The following is a 19,723-nucleotide window of genomic DNA, read 5'->3' as shown; positions in this document are numbered from 1 at the left end:
GCAAATGTTGTAAAGCTAAAAATGCTTACACGAATCATATTAAATTGTTATTATAGACGTCAATCATTTTTTTGTGTTTTCAACCAAAAAAACGTTTAATGTTTAAATCTCTTTTACTACTTTTTTTTTAATTTTAATTATAAAAAATTAAAAAAAAAACACACACACACACATCTACATATTATGACAGAAAAGAAGTATATGTTAAATGCACGAAATACGTTTTTTCGATATAAAATTAATTTATATAACATTCAGATGTTATTTGAGAACTTATTATAACTTATAAAGAGATATACAACATAAGGCATTCTCTTTTTTGCTTTCTTTTTACTGTTGTTTCTTTCTAGAATTGCAAGTTTGCAACTTTTGCCCATCCCTAAAGGATAAGTCAAATTAGTCTTATGAGTTATGAGCATATTTGCCAAATACAACATCATATTGGCACGACATTAGTTGAACTCGGGCTTAGAAAGAAAATTTTGATAATTTGTACGTAATATATTAGGTGCATTATGTCAAAGAGAACTGTGCTATATAATTCTTTCTTTCAGTCAGGATTTTCTTTCTTCTTCTTATTTTTTAAATCCTGGCTTAGCCAAACTAACGTCTAAAAACTTTTCTAATTTATTTAGAGGATTAGAGTTTTAAGTTGCGAACCTCCAAAAGAGGACTTTCGGTTTCCGCTATAAAACTGCCATTAAACTTTATATTAAGTTTTAACCATAAAGTCAAATAAGAGGAACTCTTTAATTTAAGCATAAAAGAAGCTCTCCAAACTTTTCTATTTATATGTTTGAATGAGAATTCATAAAACTATTGCATCATATTAGACAAAGGGAGTTAAGGCAGCTCATGACAGACCTATATAGGACAAAGGAGGATTCAGTGACTGACTGACTGACTGACTTATTATGTTAAACATTATATTCTACCGAAGGAACTATGAATTTTACGTAATACATATTGACATCCTTTGTTTCTACAAAGGAATTTACATAAAGAAATAATAATATTAATAACTAAAACAAGAATAAAACCGTGGTTCATGACATCTCAGATGGCTTCTGAACTTCCCGCAGCTGGACTGAGTTTTCAAAGCAGTGATAAAAACCGTAGTGAGGGTATCTTTCATACCATGTATCTTGTTGTGCATGTGTGTCCCAGTGCTCTCCACTGCTGCTCTTCCCATATTTGTGAACCCATCCAGAGCCATTGTGGCCTTCACCCCATGTTCGATTCCACCTTTCTCCATACTTACCTTCCCACCAAGTCTCTCCCTGCTTGACACCATGACTGTTGAGATCAAAGTTTTCATCCCATTTGTCACCCCATTTTGTCCAACCATCACCTTCACAGCGTTCAGCCCATTTGTCAGTGTATTTTATGCTGCCACCATGCCCATCATACTTCTCACCCCACCTGCCAATAGCACCAATAATGAACTCATAAATACAGGAACAAGTTTATCTGGAAAATAACAAAAAGATGTTGTGATCTATTGAGAGACATCGGCAGATTTTGAATCAATAAGTTACTATTAACTCCCTGAATGAGAATTTGTCAGGATGGGAAGACAACAAAATCATGACTCATGGCATGACATATGAGCAGTTTCATGTGAGCTACATCTCAAGGAAGAAAGATTAAAACCGGTTAACCTGGCTGCACTCGATGTTATGTCCTCTAAAAGAAGTAATTGAAATAATCACCATCTGGTAAAAGCTTTCAACAATACCCTAGAGAAGCCACAGAAGCCACTAAAAACACCAACTACAAAAGAATGTAGCTCTAGGACTTGGAATTGTCAGAAGGTTACAGAAGAGTTGTGCCAATTATACCATTCATTGTAAAGAGGACCAACGAGATCAATGTGCACTCATGGTCAACTCACAGGTCTTTTTTAAGTTTCATCCAAATCCAATCTACTTTTATTGGGGAAAAAAAGGTCTTTAAACAGTCAAAATATTGTGGTGACTCTAGGATTGTTATTTATACAAGTTGCATACAATAGGGAACCAGAGCACAAAGTTTGATTCAATTCAAACATGAGGTTTGGTACCTTTCATGCCAAATATGGGCATGACCAGCCTCCAGGAGTGTGTTGGGATCAATGCTGCACCACTTGTGGGCCCATTTTTCCGCTTGGCCAGAAGCATCATAATGTTCCCACCATTTCTCTTGCCACTCATCGCCATTTCCATTCTTTCCCCACTTGTCTGCAGTTTTCTCAAGATGAACAAGCCCACACTCCTTCACAGATAAAACTCAGAGTTCAGTTCTTTGTAATCTATTTTGCCAGAGTCAAAAGTAAATATATAAACATAAGCATCAAAACAATCTATTTTTTCTACCTAAATTTAGCATCAGGAGAGTGCAGAACAAAAAGGGAACAACTGAAGAAGAATTTTTAAGAATGCAGCCCATATCAATGCAACCCAGATTGTTAAAAGTTAAAAATTTTCCAAAAAAAGAAAAGAAAAGAAAAGAAAAGAGAGAGCCTTAAGGCATGCTCTGGTGGTGCTTGAAGCCATAGATGTAGGATACATTCTGATTAAGCAGGCAATGATTGCAAGCTAACCCCCAGGAACCGGTCTTACACAAAGTATGGTTATCTAGCTACCAAAAGTAACCAATTTGCAGATCAGAAATAAATTATTTTTTTATTGGTGAGTTACACACATACCCAATGGGCTTTGAACTCATGAACTCACCCTCCATCTTGGTGTTACAAGGAAAAGGAGGTGCTATTTGAACTGGAGCTCATTGGCAGTTCAGAAATAAAACTTTTTACTAACCTTTCTTTCTTTCTTTTTTATAAATAAAAATTTTTACTAACCTGCCGCATTGATTCTCTCCAATATTCACGCCAAATATTTCCAGTGGCATCACGTCCTGATTTTTCTGAACCAAGTTCCTTGTATCCAAACTCATCAGCAGCCTCCCAAAACTTCTCTTGCCACTCAACAACTTGGTCAGCACTGACACCTCTGGTCATTGTCCATCTGCAAATCACACCATCAGGTCTTCGCTCAATTCCTGTCTCCTTCCACCATCTTGAGCCATCAGGATTCACTCCAAGGGGTGTCTGCCCATCCATCTTATGAAGTGCATGAGCTGCTTCTGCTGCATGTGCTGAAAATTGGACACCATGTTCACGTTCCTCTTCTAAGTAAGGTGTCCCCAAACTGGCCTCTGAGGTTTCCACTTTTTCAACATCTATGAATGATTGAAGGGGTGGAAGAGTATAGTTGGGGTTGCTTTCAGAGAGTGTACTCTCAAATGGAATTGAGAGAACACCCACAGACCAATCCTTCTCAACAACAGGGTTGTTTGAAGTTGGATACACCGAAGATCTTCCAGCTATCTGCATGTCATTGACATCATCTGAACTAATATCACTATTCACCGGGGGTGCCCAGGACCAAAAATCTGGACCTGGAGTTCCACTTTGAGAGCTTTCTGACTGAGGCACAAATATGCTCTCATTCTGAGTACCTTGCTCAATTCAAAAGTTGCAATTGTATTATGAAGAACATTGCATCATATGGTTGCACAAAAACAAACACACGCACAAAAAGACAACTAACATGTGGCTGAGTTGAATTTCCTGCATCTAAGAGTAGCAGGCAAGTACCATAAGCACTTGTAGTGTCCGTGTAAGTATGAGACACTGGATCTGGCCTACTTCTATTTGTTTTACACAAAAAATTTTCATTGTTGAACAAGCATACAATACAAGTCATAAGTAGGACAACCATATAGGGTGATTTGATTTCAAAGTAGAACCAAAATGTGCCTCTAATGATTCTTCATATGTCATTGCTTAGTGCTTAGTGCTTGCCCTTTCAATCACCGGCCTCAAAACCAATATCAGTCTCAACATTGGGCGTTCTAGCTAAAATGCAAAACTAACAAATCTAAATACTACTGTTTGTTATCCTCATTTTTTTTTTTCTTTTTTAAAAATGTAATCTCTTCATCAAATTTACAATTTTTTTTTTTCCAATACCAAAAGAACATTACCCCTAATAGTCTCCTCAGGCTTATCCTACAAATTCACGTTTTTTGTTGTAAGTTGTAACAACAGCGGACAACAAGCTTAATTTTGATATTGATATAATAAGAAGTTGCAATAAGCATACTTTTTTGTGTAGTGATATCGCTAGCAATCATAAAACTTCCAAAAAAAATAAAAAATGGAACCCCATTTCCAAAACTCCTAGCAACAATAAAAAAATATATTCGAATAAAATTGGAATACAGAGTGAGTCCAATTTACCTTGTTGCTTAGCAGGCAATCCAGTAGCATCAGTGTCAGTGTCAGTGTTCAAGTGTTGAAAAAGGGTTGGTGGTCTGGAGGCGTTCTCGTTGAGAATGGCGCGAGCGGCAGCGATGGCGGCGGCGGCACGATCGATGACCTGCATTCGCTGGATTCGATCGCGCTCCTCCTTAGACACTTGGAGAATCTTGTGGAACTCGAGGGTCTTCTTCCCCAAATCTTCATGGTCATTAGGATTAGGAGGATTAGGAGGAGGAGGAGGAGGTGAGTTATGAGCGATATTTTGAAAGTCGATGGACTTTCTCTCATTGTCGACTGCGTTCTTCCACATGTGGAGGTAGGAGTCGTCGCCATCCGAAACCCTAACTCTCAGCCTCGATCTGCTTCTCTCACCCACACCCAGTAAATGTAGATCATGTAATGGTAGTACTGCTACTAGTGGGTGTTTTTGTGAGTGAGTGTGTGTGTGTGTCTGTGTGTGTGGTGGAAGAAGTTGGAGCGCGCGTGGATTGACGCTGCCGATATGGGACGCCATTTTTATCACTTCACTACTATTATTATTTGGGAAAGATTGGGGTAATCGGGTTTTTTGAGTTCGAAAGTGCGAAGGAGAGTGAGAAGTGGCGGTGGATTTTATTTTTTGAAACTATTTATTTGTTTATTATTGCAAGTTGAGAGTTGAGAGTTGAGAGTTGAGAGAGGAAGCCGTACTTTTTGAGGTTGGGGTCAGTGGGGGCTTTCAGTTTCAGTTGGATTTCATTTGTTTGGGTAAATCTCTCTTTATTTATCAAATGCTATCTATCTTTGATTCTTTTATTTTCCTTTCTACTTTCTTTATTTATTTATTATTAATTAATTAAAGAGGGAAATTTTCGTGTGATCCAAGGAAGGTTGTGATGCTGAATCGATGCCTCTTTTTCATTAAATGTTATTTTGACACCTGGTCCAAACCTACTGGTTTCTTTATGTTATTGGACGGTGGGTTTTGGACACGTGGCATTTCTTGGCAGACGGAGAAGAATAAGACAGACACACACACACGAGCACGTACTTGAGTTCCTATCCTCCTATGGAAGGAAAAAATTTTGTGACGAGCACAAAAGAAAAATAAAAGAAAGCTTGGGACCCATAAAAAAAAAGCGCTTGTGAGGAAGAAAGAATAATAATAAGATATTGCTTTGGAGTTTGGCTGCCCAGCTATAATATTTATACGGGTATTTAACAGATTTCTCCTGTTTAGACCACTTTTTTTTTTTTTTTTAAATACTCCTACCGCCTATGTTTAAGTAGAGGTAAAATTTGGTAAAATATTATCTACAAAATAAGACCATTCTCCCAATACACTTACGTTAGTTTTCAAATTCAAATTGCGTCTTCTTCAATTCTCCAATTCTCTCAATTCTGTGTTAATCTTATTTTCACTATTATTATCATTGTTAAGAAACTCCTCTCACCCACCTCTTTGCTTCAAATTTCACTACAAACAACAACAACAACAACAACAGATAGATTTGAGGTAAGCTCTTTCTCAAATCAAATCTCAGCCCTCTCTCTCTCTCTCTCACTTTTTTATTTCTACATTTCTCACTTCAATTTCTCTCTCTCTATTTGGCCATGTTTTGCTTATTGTTATTTCGAGACTTACTGGATCAGTGGCGACACCACATTATGGGAACACCCTAACCTGAAAAAAAAAATAAAAAAAATTATATATAATATTTAAAAATTTTTTATTTGTTTACCCTTAAAAATAAATTAGGAACACCCTCAATAAAAATTAGGAACACCCTCAAATTAAAAAATAAAAAATAAAAATTTATTTGTTATACTTTCAAGCAAAAAGAAAAAAAAAAAAAAACAGACAGCAAGCCCAACAATAGCAACCCACGAATTCTAAAAAATAAAAAACCAAACCCCAATACAGAGCAAATTACTAAATCAGAAACCTTAAATCACTAAAGGCTAAAGCAAACCCTAAGCTCCCAGAATCTCCTTCACAATCCCACTAAGATCCTTCGCCATAGACCTAGGCTTCATCACCTTAGCGATCTCGATGACATCGTCGAGCGAGATGTTACCGTTGTGCTTGATGTTCTTCGTCTTCTTCCAGTCGCGCTCCGGCTCCTTCAGCGCCTTGATGACCGGCGCAGCGGCGGAGGGCACCACGAACACCTTGGCTTGATGGTTCTGGACCGTTAGCTTGACCATTACACGGAGGCCCTTCCAATCCTTGGCGATTTCCTTGGCTATGTCTTCTCTGATCTTCTTCGGGGAGAGACCCAGTGGACCGATTGCCACTCCGACCTCACCTTCGGTGACTTGGACGTACACATCCACCACTTGTGAGGGATCGAGCTTTGGAGGCATCTTTTGGGTTTCTGGTGGTGGAGCTTAGGGTTTGAGGAGCTTGTATGAAATAGCTATGGGGGTGCTATGAAAGTGAGTCGGAGAAACTGTGAGGTATTTCATTTTTCTAACTTTTCTCTCTTTTTCTCTCTGACTCTCTCTCAGTCTCTCAGTCTCTCTCTCTTTTTATATGAAATCACTAAAATGAAATGAATGAGAGTGTAACACCCGAACCTAATTTCATAATTAATTTTATGGGTTTATATGCATGTCATTTTCTTAATTACTTTTAAGTGCATGAAGCTTTGATATTGTGATATTATAGAACATATATGCTCTTTTAATGTGATGGATATAACTTTATAAAGGTAAGGATATATATGTATATATATGTATGTATGTATATGCAAAGTGATATTATTTTTGTAGAAAAGTGTGAGTGTGAATGTAAGAAATTATTTTTGTAGAACGGTGTGAGTGTGAATGCAAGAAAATTGGAAAAGTGGGTGGTGAGATTTTTCCTAAGCTCCACGCGTATTCCACCCAAAGTCCCCATCTTTTATCCCCTTTTTGCTGCCCCAAAAGTCTTCCCCTTATCTCATTTTCTTGGCTGCACCAGACAGAAAGTCCAGCCCTCTTTCCCTACTCTTTTCCTTGTTCTTTGTTTCTTTCTTCTCTCCTTCTTACATGGCAGCCCTCCCTCTCTCACCAAAACAAAATATCCCTCTCTAAAGAAGAAATTAAAGGGTTAACACTAAAATTTCAGCTTCAAATTGTTGGGGGAAAGTAATCAAAACTTCAATTGTTTATTTCTACTTCTTTAATCTCTATCCTGATTTTATAGGTTGAATTATGATTCTGTTTTAGTGATTTGAAGGTTTGATGATATTATGGTTTATTGAATGTTTAATAAAATATTTTAGTATGTTTATTATAGGTATAAAAATACCCAAATGAAATTAAGGCCTATTGCTATTTGTTGATAATTTTGTAAGAATATGTACTGAAGCTGTCTTTGTGACAGATTTGATGTTTACAAAAAGAAAAATATCTATTAAATCATATTCTTTGAATTAGGATGCTAGGAGTAGTTTTTATGAATTCTAAGACACACATGATTGTTATGGAAGTGGTCTCACAGAATTTGGATGAACATAAAAATAATGGTTTAATTTTTAAGTTATAAGAAATTCTGTTAGGACAGATTTGAGTATGCTGTCTTTTGTGATTTTTAGTAAATCATGGGTTTATTCTTTGACTCCGAAATTTTTATGGTTTATACTGGACATACAGGGGAGTAGTTATGTAAAATTTAATGACAATTGGATGTGTGTGGACAGCCCGTTTGTATTTTACAAATGGAGCATATGCTGCTAAAATGAGCAGTGAACAACATATGCTACACCTGACTTTGTGGATTTAATTCTCAAGTTAGGGTGAATGTTTTGAGCTATAATTTAATATGCTCATCCTTTGGTATGTTAGAATCATATATAAATTTTATGAATTGGTTTCTCTATGATTTAGTATATCATGTTGTTTGATGAATGTATTTTGTATTTGTGGGAACCTCTTTGAGGTGGGATTAGGACTTCCTTGATTTTAAGAGATAGGCTTTGAGATGAATGTGTAAATTTATGATAAGGAATAATTGATAGTAAGTAATAAGCTTTGATACTTGGTTTAGGTGTTGCCAGTTCCCCAAGTTTAAGCTCCGTCGACTGTAGGCTCTCGGTTCCTCCACTTTCAGGTAAGGGATAAGTTATATGAGTATTTGGTAAGTTATGAGGTTATTTTAAAGTATATTATGCATTAAATGGTTTTTTGATTAGAGATATGGCATATAATCATTATTCTGACAAAGATATGTTCGTGAGCTTTCGAAACCTTATATATATGATTTAAGCATATTAATGCTATTACTGATTCCACAAACATGATGTTTAAAGAAAAGAATGGAAATGCTATTATTATGAAAGCAAAATAAGAAATTTCAGTATGATGTAAAGTATGAAATGTTTTCGGGTTATGTCCTCTGGTGATCTAAACTCGGCTAGTAGGGGTTAATTACTAGCTTTCCATGGAAAAATGTTATCTATTTGGCCATTTAAAGTAGAGGAAATAGGGCTGCCCATAACTCTAGGCCATTTAAAATAGAGGAAATGGGGTTGCCTGTAACTCTAATCTAAACAAGGCCTTCTTCCCAATGTGTACGGACGGCGGGGAGGAATAAAACCTTAAGGAGATGTGCCATCAGGCCTTTCAAAGAGGACAATATCATGGACACGAGGTCACCTAAATGTGATGAGACCTTCTCTGTACAGACTTATCAAATATGGACTAACCAATAAGTTATTTATGAACAGCTATGTTATGTTATTAATCATGAGAGAATTATTTTGTTTAAATGCATTGTGAAAAGTAAAAGCTCTCATGGTAAGAAGAAGTTTCTAATGAAAAGAAAAGTTGTTCATTAAAGATAAAAGTTTTTGAAGTTCTATTGTGCTATAAAGATAAAGCTTCTGATGAAAGTACAAGTTATGTATAAAAGTTATCTGATACCTGTTCTTTATGAAATGTTAAGTTTTATGATTATGAAAATTATAATATTTTTTGGGAAGAGGTTTATAAAGAAAGGTTTTCTTATTGAGTCAAAATGTTTCTAGTTTAATACAAAGTTGTCGATTATCTGATATTATTTTGTAATAAGAATATACATGTGGTGACTTTGTAGGAAATGAAATAAGCTTAATCCGAAAGGTTTTGGTAATATTAACCTGATAAGAAAAATGAGAATAATTATTTTCTATGAAGAGCGTATGAGCTATTATTATAAATAGTATAAAATACTGTGCATGAAAAGATGTTCTCCTGTTCGAATATTCATAGAATGAAATGATTTGATTTACATGTATCCTTATTGAATTCTCATATATCCTACCTTTACTGAGTTGTGTAGCTCATCCCTTCCACTCTTTCAGTTAGCAGGTTTTATTTTGGAGCAGAGGGAGCCTTAGTCGAGTTTGGAAGAAACTAGTTTTAGTTTTATATGTATAGATCCTAAATTAGTAATTTGATGTTTAGCTTTGTGGTATTGTGTATTTTAGGATCTAATGAAAGTTGTGTACCTTAAAGTATTAAGAGATGTATTATGTGAAAGTGTGGAAATTAAATGATTGGTGGATTATGTTATATTTCGAGTACAGTGTAGATGCTCTGACTATCAAGTGAAAAATTATATCAAGAAGTAAAGAAACAAAAATGAAAAGAAAGAGGAAAGCTTTTGTAAAATTTTTCAAAAAGTTAGTTGGTTCTTGTTAATATCAGGTTTAGGCTTGATATTAGCATGCCGGTCATGGTCACAAATCCGGGTACCGGGTTTAGGGCGTGACAGCGAGTCTCTCTCTCTTTGTTCTTTAAGACTAACTTTTATCTGTGATTGGCTGAAACTTTAACTTTATTAATATTTTGCTTGGTTTTTGACTTTTTGAATTTGCCTTTATCTTATCCATTGGTGTTGGTATGATATTAATTGTCTTTTAGTGTAATGTGTATTGTGATTTGTGATTGTGAAATTTTCTGATTGGCAGCTGGCTCTTGTGATTGGGGGTATCAAGCATGAGGCTTATCTGTTGAGTGGGATATTTGAATTGGGGGAAGTAAATGCACATGAGATGAGATGTGTGCTAGTGCAACTAATAAACAATAATTTAATTAACTAATAATTAATTGGGAAAAGCAACTAATAAACAATAATTAATAATTTAATTAATCAATACATTATAAAAGACAAACAAATTAAATTATGTTAGGCTAAACAACAATTAATAATTTTATAGTTAATGAAATAACAATATAACAAATTATAGTTTATTTTATTCTTTTGCTACCCTGGGAAAAATTCTTGGGAACTTATAGGAACATCTTGGGAAAAATTCCTGAAGTCACCACTATACTAGATATTCTCTGGTCTATTGTTTTACAGGTCTTCATAAGATGCTATTAAAAGATGTTTCATTTTTAATGACTCTTCACTGATGTGTAGGCTTTGAGGTCATTACTATTCAGCTTCATTCTTCTCTACATTTGGGTCTTTGTAATTTTTTATGTTGGTTTTCCGGGTTGTACTTTGTTGTTTGTATAATGAAGAATATTAAAATATTGATGGGTCTTTGTAATTTTTTATGTTGGTTTTCCGAGTTGTACTTTGTTGTTTGTATAAGAAAGGCGTTGGGAACTCTATTTCACTTGGTCTTTGGGTTCTTACATAGTATTGTGTGACTCTCCTTTGTTACTATATTTTGTCATTTAGTGTGACTCTATGTAGTATTGTGTGACTCCTTTTTTTCTTTTTTTTCTTTTAAAAAAATTGTTAGTCATTGAATTAGCATCAATTGATTCATCACCAACACGTACATTATGGGACCAACCTGGATTCTCTGTTGTTGCTGCTATTTGATTATCAAAATGCTATTTTTGTTTCCCCCATTGGACCTCCTCGGTGAAGTTCATGTTGCTTTCTTGGCCCTCAAATTGGCAGTTCATCACCATTTCGTCTTTTATTTTTTGGTCTATTTTAGTAGTCATCGAATTCTATGGAGTTATAGTTTAGTCATCATTGAATTCTAGTAAGTCGTCATTGATATATTTTTTTAATTTAGATGGCTGCTCTAACTTAGAGTTTAGAAAGAAAAAAAAAATTATTTTATCGTGATTTAGATTCTAAAAGGAAAGAAAAAAAAAATCTTTTAACTCCCACGTAAAATAGTGCCTACCAAAACGAGAGGGAAAGTGGGGTACATGGCACTTAAAATCGACCTAGAGAAGGCTTATGATAAGTTGGAATGGAGCTTTATAAAAAGCATGTTGAGTAGATTTAATCTCCCAAATAGTCTCATTGAGATTATAATGAATTGCATCACCACTGTGACAAGTTCTATCCTCTTTAATGGCGGTAGCTTGGAGCCATTTATTCCGACTAGAGGAATAAGGCAAGGGGATCCCCTATTCCCGTATATTTTTATCATGTGCATGGAGTATCTTGGCCAGTTAATTCAAGATAAATGCGAAGAGGGTGTTTGGGGACCAGTGAAAGCTTCTAGAAGCGGCCCTTCCTTTTCTCATCTCTTTTTAGTCGATGATTTGGTACTCTTTGCCAAGGCTAATACGGAGAATTGTATGGTGGTTAAAGAAGTCCTGAACAAGTTTTGTATGGATTCAAGTCAGATTATAAGCGATGCAAAGTCTAGAGTCTTCTTCTCCCTAAATATTGGTCAGGATGTAGAGGAAGCCTTGGTCTCCATTCTCGGGTTTCAATCAACTAGTTGTTTGGGGAAGTACCTTGGATTCCCCATTAGACATCATGGAGGATCGAATCAGGACTTTAATTTTGTGTTAGATAAAGTTAAATCGAAACTAGCTGGGTGGAAGGCAAACCTACTGTCTATGGCAGGAAGACCAGTCCTAATTCAAGCTGCCTCTTCGACTATACCATCTTATGTGATGCAGAGCTGCATGCTGCCTGGGAAGGTGTTAGAGGGCATTGATAGAGTAAATAGGAATTTCCTATGGGGTTCCTCAGAAAATAATAAAAAAATGCATTGGGTAGGTTGGAGAAAGGTTACTAGGCCTAAGGAAGATGGGGGGTTGGGCCTCCAAACAGCCAGGGGCAGGAATATGGCCTTGCTTGCAAAACTAAATTGGCAGTTCAATACTGAAGAAAAAGCACCATGGGCAAGGGTGCTAAGAATGAAGTACTGTAATCATCAACAGGTGAATTCTAGGAATATTAACAAGTTGTCTAGCTCTAGAGTTTGGAAGAGTTTGAAAAAGGGTGAAGATATTTTCAAGAAAGGTATTAGATGGTTACCTGGGGCTGATAGTAATCTAGATTTTTGGCATGATAATTGGTTAGGGATTGGGCCTTTAAGGCATGCCATATAGGGTCCTTTGACTCTTGAATCTGCTGGGATGAAGGTTAAGGAAGTGGGCCATCCTGGTGGATGGGATTGGGATAGAATGCAGGTGGAGTTTCCAAATGATATTAAAAGGGCCATTCAAGCCACTCCAATACCCTTAGCAGCAAGAACAGAAGATAAATTGGCTTGGAAGTTATCGTCTAAGGGTGAGTTTGACTTAAAGACAGCGTATTCTCTGACCTTGCCTAACCTGGATGTGCCTTTTGGGGGGAGGTGAATTTGGAAGCTCAAAACACTGCCAAGAATTCAATTTTTTGTTTGGCAATGCATGCACCACAGCATCGGTGTAAGGGAGTGTCTCTCGGCAAGAGGTATGACTATTGAGAATTCTTGTCCAATCTGTCTTAATAGTCCTGAAAGTATTATCCATGCTTTAAGGGATTGCCCCTCAGCTAAAGCCATTTGGCACCAACTTGGTGTTCTTCCCTCGGACCCGGTGTTTTTTGCGGAGAACCTTAAGGAGTGGTTGGTTTCTAATTGCAATGCTAAGTCGAGCCATAGGCCAGGTCAGCTGCCATGGTTTCAGGTATTTTTGTTCGCAATATGGATGATCTGGAAAAATAGAAATCATCATGTGTTCAAAGGTGAAGTGCAGAACCTGAATGTTGCTAAGGAGATTTTGGGCCGAGTCATGGAATATAATTATTGTGCAAGCAGTCATACAGCAGCAAAAAGAGTGGTGTTGAAAAGCATTAGATGGGAGAAGCCTAATACCGACTGGAAGAAGCTCAACACGGATGGCTCTTCAGTTGATTCCCTCGGTTTGGCTGGAGGTGGAGGTGTGGTTAGAGACGAACAGGGTAACTAGATGCTTGGTTATGCCAGGAAAATTGGTCCAGTGAATAGTTGTCTAGCTGAGTTGTGGTCCCTTAGAGATGGGCTAATCCTTTGTGTGCAAGCCCAAGTCCAAGCACTGATTGTGGAGATGGATGCCAAAGCCTTGGTGGATGCGTTCTCAAACCAAACTAAATCTAATGTTGTTAATTCTTCATTGATGGAAGATTGCAGACATTTAGCTAGTCAGATTTCCCAAGTAAGTTTTAGACATGTTTATAGAGAAGCAAACATGTGTGCAGATCAGTTGGCGAAGTTAGGAGCGTCCATGGAAAATGATTTCGTTGTATTCTCTAGTCCTCCTGTGTGTATTGTTCCCTTTGTTGAAGCTGACTGTCGTGGGCAGTATGTAAACAGGCTTTGTCCTGTATCTGTTTCCCCTGTTTAGTTGTTTTATGTTACATCCTTTTCTACCAAAAAAAAAATTAGTGCCTACAAAATAGGACCACACTTTATTATCATTATCCTTTCCATATCATTATCTTATCTTATCTTATTTAATATTTTCTTTTCTTTTTGTATCAAAAAAAATATTTTCTTTTCTTTTATTTGGTCAGTTTGATGGGTGTTTAACCCTAACTCTTTTATCACTTTTAGGTTGACGAATGCACAAATTTATTGGATTGCATTGAGGAGGCATTGGAATGGAATATTAGATAAGTTTGAGTGAGATTCAAACCTCACATGAAGTGGTTGTTATCTAAGAAATTGTTGTAATTTTTTTTTAATTGTAACAGAAAGTATATTTATCATTTGTATAATTCTATGTGAAATTCAATATATTTTTTTATATAATTATTAATTTACTGCTCCATTAAAAAAATTATGTAATTTATGGATATGTAGTGAGTGGCTAACTTTTAGAACTAAAAAACTAAAATTTTGGATTAAACAAAAATTGATAACTGTGAGCCTTTCCTTTAACACGGGAAAAAAAAAAACAACAAAAAAAAAAAAAAAAAAAAAAAAAACAAAAAACAAAAAACATAAAACAAAAAAACTGTGAGCCTTTTACCAAAAAAAAAAAAAAAAGGTAGTTGCTAAATTTTAAATATAAACCATTTTTAACTTTTTATTATGGATGTATACTACATTACTAAATTTTAGGATTAAATTTAACTTGATAACTATCATAAATAAATATAAAAGAACAACAAACAACACCACCAAAAAGAAAAAAAAAAATGTGGATGCACATTTGGAAGCCTTTCTTTAACCCAAAAAAAAAAATTAAATTAAATTAAATAACAAATATCTGAGTCTTTTACCGTAAAAGGAAAAAAATGGTAGTTGCTAAATTTTAAATATAAGCTTTTTTTTTTTTTTTTAAGTTTTTGTTATGGACGTGTTGTACATGGCTAAATTTTAGGATTAAAACACTACATTTTAGGATTAAATATAACTTGATAACTGTCACAAATAAAACAACAACAACACACCAAAAAGAAGAAAAGAAAAAATGTGGAAGCTTCTATATTAACAGCATAATCAACTACACATATAACATCCTATTTCAAGTTCACTACCAATTTAAAGATAGATAGTTGCTTATAAATTCCAAAGGGTAATTCAATTGTGTGACACAAATGAATTGAACAAACAATTGCACATAAATTAAACAATACCTGCCTAGATTTCTTCGTCTCTCCGTATTGTTGTTTCCATTTTCAATCTTGGTGATTTAAAGACCCTTCTTCTTGATATAAAATTTAAAATATATATATCAAAACCATAACTTTCCTAATACTCCTTTTAATTATGCTAGTATTATCTATCAACTCAAGAATTGTGAACCCTTTAGAATGTGTAGTAAGTAGCTACATGATAGGATAACTCTAATAAAAATGAATAGATATGGACTTAAACAAGCTTAATGTTGCTCTTTCGAGCTTATGTACTCAATTACTCGGCAAATGTGCACTGAGTAATTGATTGTGATAGACCTCTCTTTGTTGTCATATTCCAATATTGCTGGTTTAGTAAGAATTAGATGAACGTACTATCCCAATATTGGTGGTTTAGTAAGAATTAGATCCACATACTACGTCGAAATGACACAAACAAATCTTAATTATTAAATCGCTCTCATGTATTGATGTTGTATGAATCATGCTTACCTTGGCTTATGTTTTGAGTATGCTTACCAATTCCATGTTTCAGATGTAGTGAATTATTTTATAGTTTTACTTGATGTAAATATTTCAATTTCCTACATTGATCCATCAACTTCTTCATAATAGCTATTGTAAAGGTCATCACATGTATTTGGTAAGTAGTTTTATTGTTACAATTTCATTATGCATTTTTAATATATGCATTATTTATAAGATTTATTTAGAGGATCTTTTTTTTGCTCCCCCTAAATGTTAATACTAAATTATAGCATCATCTTCCAATCAATAAAAAGTTGATTATTGCATAAACAAAGTTGGCAAAAATGGATAATAATTACGTAATTTATTAGCCTCTGAGCATGCACCCATGCACGTGCACGTGCATGTGCTTAGAGACTCTTCTATTTTTTGGATAGAGGTTAATAATTTGTGTAAATTATAATTTGGGATTAATATATTTTTCAATCACGACCACCACGTGAAGGTGGCTCCGAAATCATCTCCACCAGCATCTTTGCACAGTTGGAGGCAATGGTATTTGTAGGCATGTTTTAATTTTATAGAAGTTGATTTTTTGAAAATTAAAAATATTGAGAAAGAACTTTGTGTGCTAGAGACTCTATTCATTAGTTTGTGAAACATTATGAAAATCTGACGTGGCATGATGGTATTAGAGGGTGTAAACCAAAGTCTTTCAAAGAAGACAAAGAACCAAGTCTTCTCTTGAAATTGCTCTGCACCTGCTTGGATGAAACCAAATGTTAAGATTTGGTTTGTTTAAAAAAGGGATTTTGATGTTTGTATTAATAGGAGGGTTGGGCTTGATGGTCACGACCACCACGTGAAGGTGGCTCCAGAATTACCTCCACCCGCATCTTTGCATAGTTGGAGGTAGTGGTATTTGCAAGCATGTTTTAATTTTATAGGAGTTGATTTTTTTGAAAATTAAAAATATTGAGAAAGAACTTTGTGTGCTAGACTTTATTTATTAGTTTGTAAAACTTTATGAAAATATGACGTTTGGAGGGTGTAAATCAAAGGATTTGTACTCCATCTTTATCAAATTCGAACTCAATTATCATTTATACATTCAACCACTTCTTTCATCCATCATCAATTACGGCTGACCATTTCAAGTTTTAAACAAATTATGGTAAAAATTGTGCTGCCCTTTCGTGAGGGTGAAAAAATCCTTTTTTTTTTTTGGATATCGTGAAAAAATCCACTTAAAAGCCAATAATTCTTCAACCTTTTCTAATCTCGTAGGAGGGGGGGACCCCATTTTATGCCAACATATATTTTGACTCTTCTGTCATTCGAAGGTATGTATTTTGCCAGGACAAAGAAAATGCAAAAGAATCAAGATGAAGTTGTACTATCATTTGCTTTTGAGAGTCTAATAGAGAGTAGAGACAATATAGTAAAATAACCTGTATTTACTTGAATAATGCTACAAATCTCCATCAAAGTGGGTATTTACTAGAATCTTATTAAAAACAGGACATATTGATATGGGTTGGGTTGAATTTTTCAGAATAATAACTCAATTAAAATAGAGTAGGAATGCCAACAACTACTAGGAGAGCTCACTTATCAAACCATGGAAGCTCGATCAGGAAGCTTAAGAATTAGCAGCCATTGTAACCAAACCAAACTAGTGGTTGCACCATCAAATTGGTAAACTATACAAAATTCAGAATCAATATGAAAGAACTACTGATTTGCAATAAATCAATAATTTTGTGAAAAACCAATAGTTTTTCTAGAAATATAGTGAATTACAGTTTTATTTGAACTGTCTTGATTTAATAACTATACTTAATTTCCTTCAATTTTACAATTTTATTTATCATATTTTAAGTCTTTTGCTTCTAATTTGGGGCGAAAAAGTAGTCAAAATATTAATCAAAGTGTCTCATTTTTGTCATTTTTATATATTAAACAAATTAAATTCTATATTAGAAAAAACCTTCTTAACAATAATGTTTTATAAATATTAATTTACAGTATATTTACGTTTAAATTGAATACTGAATCTAAATACTTTACTATCTCATTCAAAATAAATAAAAAATTATCCTCAGTTTTATGTATTTTTTAAAAATAATTTATATATTTTTAAAAATAATTTATACTCATTTTTTTTAATGAATGATTGAACAGATGATCCAGCGGTAAACCATTGTACTACTCCTTTTTCTAAGGTAGAGAGCCCTACCCTCTCCTTGGTTTCTAAATTAAAGGAGGAGAATAGGGTTTTAATCCTCACTGTTGTATAGGTTGTTAGGAAATATGTGATTCACTTGTTAGGAACATATGTCAATATTTTATGTAATTGGCTCATTCTTTGACAAAACGCACTTTACTTGTATTTGGATAAATTTAGGATGTGTTTAAATACTTCAAGAAATCATGTTTCAAGATCAAGTGTTGAAACCTTTAAATCTATCCAAGAAAACAAGCTGAAAGTGTAGAGTTACTAAAACTCGACAGCTAGCATGTGTCGAGGTTTAAGAAGCTGGTTCAGCTCCGTGGCTTGACAACTAGCTCGACAGATGCTCGATAGCTTCTATCTGTCGAGGTTTAGAAAAACAGAATTTCTGATCTGTTTTTCTTGGGATCCGTAGATGTATCTTTAGGCCTTCTTCTCTCCTAACCCTAGACATATAAAAAAATTGTTTTAAGGGCCCTCAAAGAGTTCATAGGTTGCACAAGTATTAAGAAAACTCTGTTCAAGAAAATTGTGACCAGAGATGAAGTTCTTGCCCTAATTCATCTCTTTCTTTTGAAGAAGTTGATGTGTATGTGCACTGTATGGTTTTGTAACCAAGCATCTTCTTGATCTTCATCGTGTGGATGAACTGAAGAACTTTGCAGCCAACAACCTTCTTAGTTGGTGATTGAAGTCACGTACTGGGATCCGCGCAATTGGTTAGTCACGTACTTGGAAGTCATGCATCAAAAGGAGGAACTGTCACTACAGAACAAGTCCAATTGGATATTGGGGTAAGGGTTCAACTGTAGGTTGGTAAGGTACTTGAGATTCCTTTACTTGTAACTGCTTGTTGTGATAGTGGTTTTCTCCATTCATAAACAAATCACCAGTGTCAAATTTAATTTCCGCTGCATTTAGTTATTTGGTGATTTGTTTGTGCTACCATGCTCATTGCATGTAATTGAATCTAATTAATTTCACTTGGCTAAATTAATTGGTTAATTTATCACAATAGGCCAATAAGTTTTTGGCCTATCAAGTGGTATCAGAGCAAACACACTCTGATTAGGTTTTAATCTTTGTTATGTTGATCCATTGACCCCTGTTGTCATGGAAACTCTTGATTGTTTTGATGATCTTATGTTGAATGATGATGATGATATTCAAGATGCGTATTGCAAGCTTTATAATTTTTGTATGAAATCTCTTGAATATTCTACAAAATTAAAAGCTAAATTTAAAAAGGTCATGCTTGAAAAAGATGATTTGATTGCAAAATTGGATGAAGCCAATAATTTGAATGAGAATTTTAAAAATCAAATTTCATCTCAGGTGGACAAAATTAAAAGTTTGGAAGAACAACTAGTTGAATCTAAAACTGAAGTTGAAAAATTAACTAGTGTCAAACTTGTTGTTGAGCCTAATTCAAAAGAAAATGATTTTTATATTCATCCATTTAAAAGGAATAATGAAGAGTTGAAGGCTAATATTGTTAGGATAGACAAAGGTAAAAATTCTGATGTTAATGCTGAAATTTCTAAACCTATGTCTAAAACTCCTCCTAGGATGAATAAAAATTCTGAATTTGTCCCCACTTGTCATCATTGTCATATTAGGCTAAATTGTCCTAAGTTAAGGTCTCTGTCAACCTCCAAGGTTAGACCTCCTTCTAAGAAATCGAATAGTTCTAAAACAACTCATGTTTGTCACCATTGTGGTGCTTCAGGTCACACTCGTCCTAATTGTTTCAAATTGTTTCCTCATAAGCGAGTGTACAATAGGTCTCATCCTATGTCTAAAGGTTTTATACCTATTATTGGTGAGTTATTAAAAGCTTTGAGCTTTTTAACTCAATTTCAGGGGAATTCTAATTCCTCTATGTCCTTTAGTAGTCATACTAAGACACGTGTCTTTTCATCTTTACGGCCAAAGATTCGTGCTGTGTGGGTGATAA

At 34.7% G+C, this 19,723-nt stretch overlaps 3 protein-coding genes and 1 long non-coding RNA gene across 4 annotated transcripts; 2 read left to right on the top strand and 2 right to left on the bottom strand.

Annotated features, from left to right (window-relative positions):
* Window positions 1-771: 771 nt before the first annotated feature.
* Window positions 772-5,025, bottom strand: LOC115995389. The gene is made up of 4 exons (XM_031119942.1): window positions 4,283-5,025; window positions 2,840-3,498; window positions 2,063-2,253; window positions 772-1,422 (listed from the first exon to the last, which is right to left on the bottom strand). Exons 1-4 carry the CDS (start codon window positions 4,815-4,817, stop codon window positions 1,047-1,049), a joined length of 1,761 nt encoding a protein of 586 aa, XP_030975802.1. The 5' UTR covers window positions 4,818-5,025; the 3' UTR covers window positions 772-1,046.
* A 1,231-nt stretch (window positions 5,026-6,256) lies between these two features.
* LOC115994566 (60S ribosomal protein L12-3-like) lies at window positions 6,257-6,649 on the bottom strand. Its single transcript, XM_031118770.1, has one exon. It carries the CDS (start codon window positions 6,647-6,649, stop codon window positions 6,257-6,259), a length of 393 nt encoding a protein of 130 aa, XP_030974630.1.
* A 537-nt stretch (window positions 6,650-7,186) lies between these two features.
* Window positions 7,187-9,825, top strand: LOC115949625. The gene is made up of 2 exons (XR_004083030.1): window positions 7,187-8,378; window positions 9,610-9,825. It is a non-coding gene; the product is annotated as an uncharacterized LOC115949625 (long non-coding RNA).
* Window positions 9,826-13,414: 3,589 nt separating this feature from the next.
* Window positions 13,415-13,828, top strand: LOC115994565. Its single transcript, XM_031118769.1, has one exon. It carries the CDS (start codon window positions 13,415-13,417, stop codon window positions 13,826-13,828), a length of 414 nt encoding a protein of 137 aa, XP_030974629.1.
* Window positions 13,829-19,723: the final 5,895 nt, after the last annotated feature.

This window comes from Quercus lobata, chromosome 6, assembly GCF_001633185.2.
Source record: "Quercus lobata isolate SW786 chromosome 6, ValleyOak3.0 Primary Assembly, whole genome shotgun sequence".
NCBI classification, from domain to species: domain Eukaryota; kingdom Viridiplantae; phylum Streptophyta; class Magnoliopsida; order Fagales; family Fagaceae; genus Quercus; species Quercus lobata.
The sequence above is the reverse complement of the archived record's forward strand: the minus strand, read 5'-3'. Positions and strand labels throughout refer to the sequence as shown.

What these genes read in the sequence shown, in the direction of transcription:
- LOC115994566 (XM_031118770.1), bottom strand. Translation starts at nt 6,649, where the DNA reads ATGCCTCCAAAGCTCGATCCCTCACAAGTGGTGGATGTGTACGTCCAA.
- LOC115994565 (XM_031118769.1), top strand. Translation starts at nt 13,415, where the DNA reads ATGCTTGGTTATGCCAGGAAAATTGGTCCAGTGAATAGTTGTCTAGCT.
- LOC115995389 (XM_031119942.1), bottom strand. Translation starts at nt 4,817, where the DNA reads ATGGCGTCCCATATCGGCAGCGTCAATCCACGCGCGCTCCAACTTCTT. An exon ending in ATTGCCTGCTAAGCAACAAG is followed by an intron (nt 3,499 to 4,282) that starts GTAAATTGGACT and finishes GAATTGAGCAAG; the next exon opens with GTACTCAGAATGAGAGCATA. An exon ending in GCCCATATTTGGCATGAAAG is followed by an intron (nt 1,423 to 2,062) that starts GTACCAAACCTC and finishes TGCTATTGGCAG; the next exon opens with GTGGGGTGAGAAGTATGATG.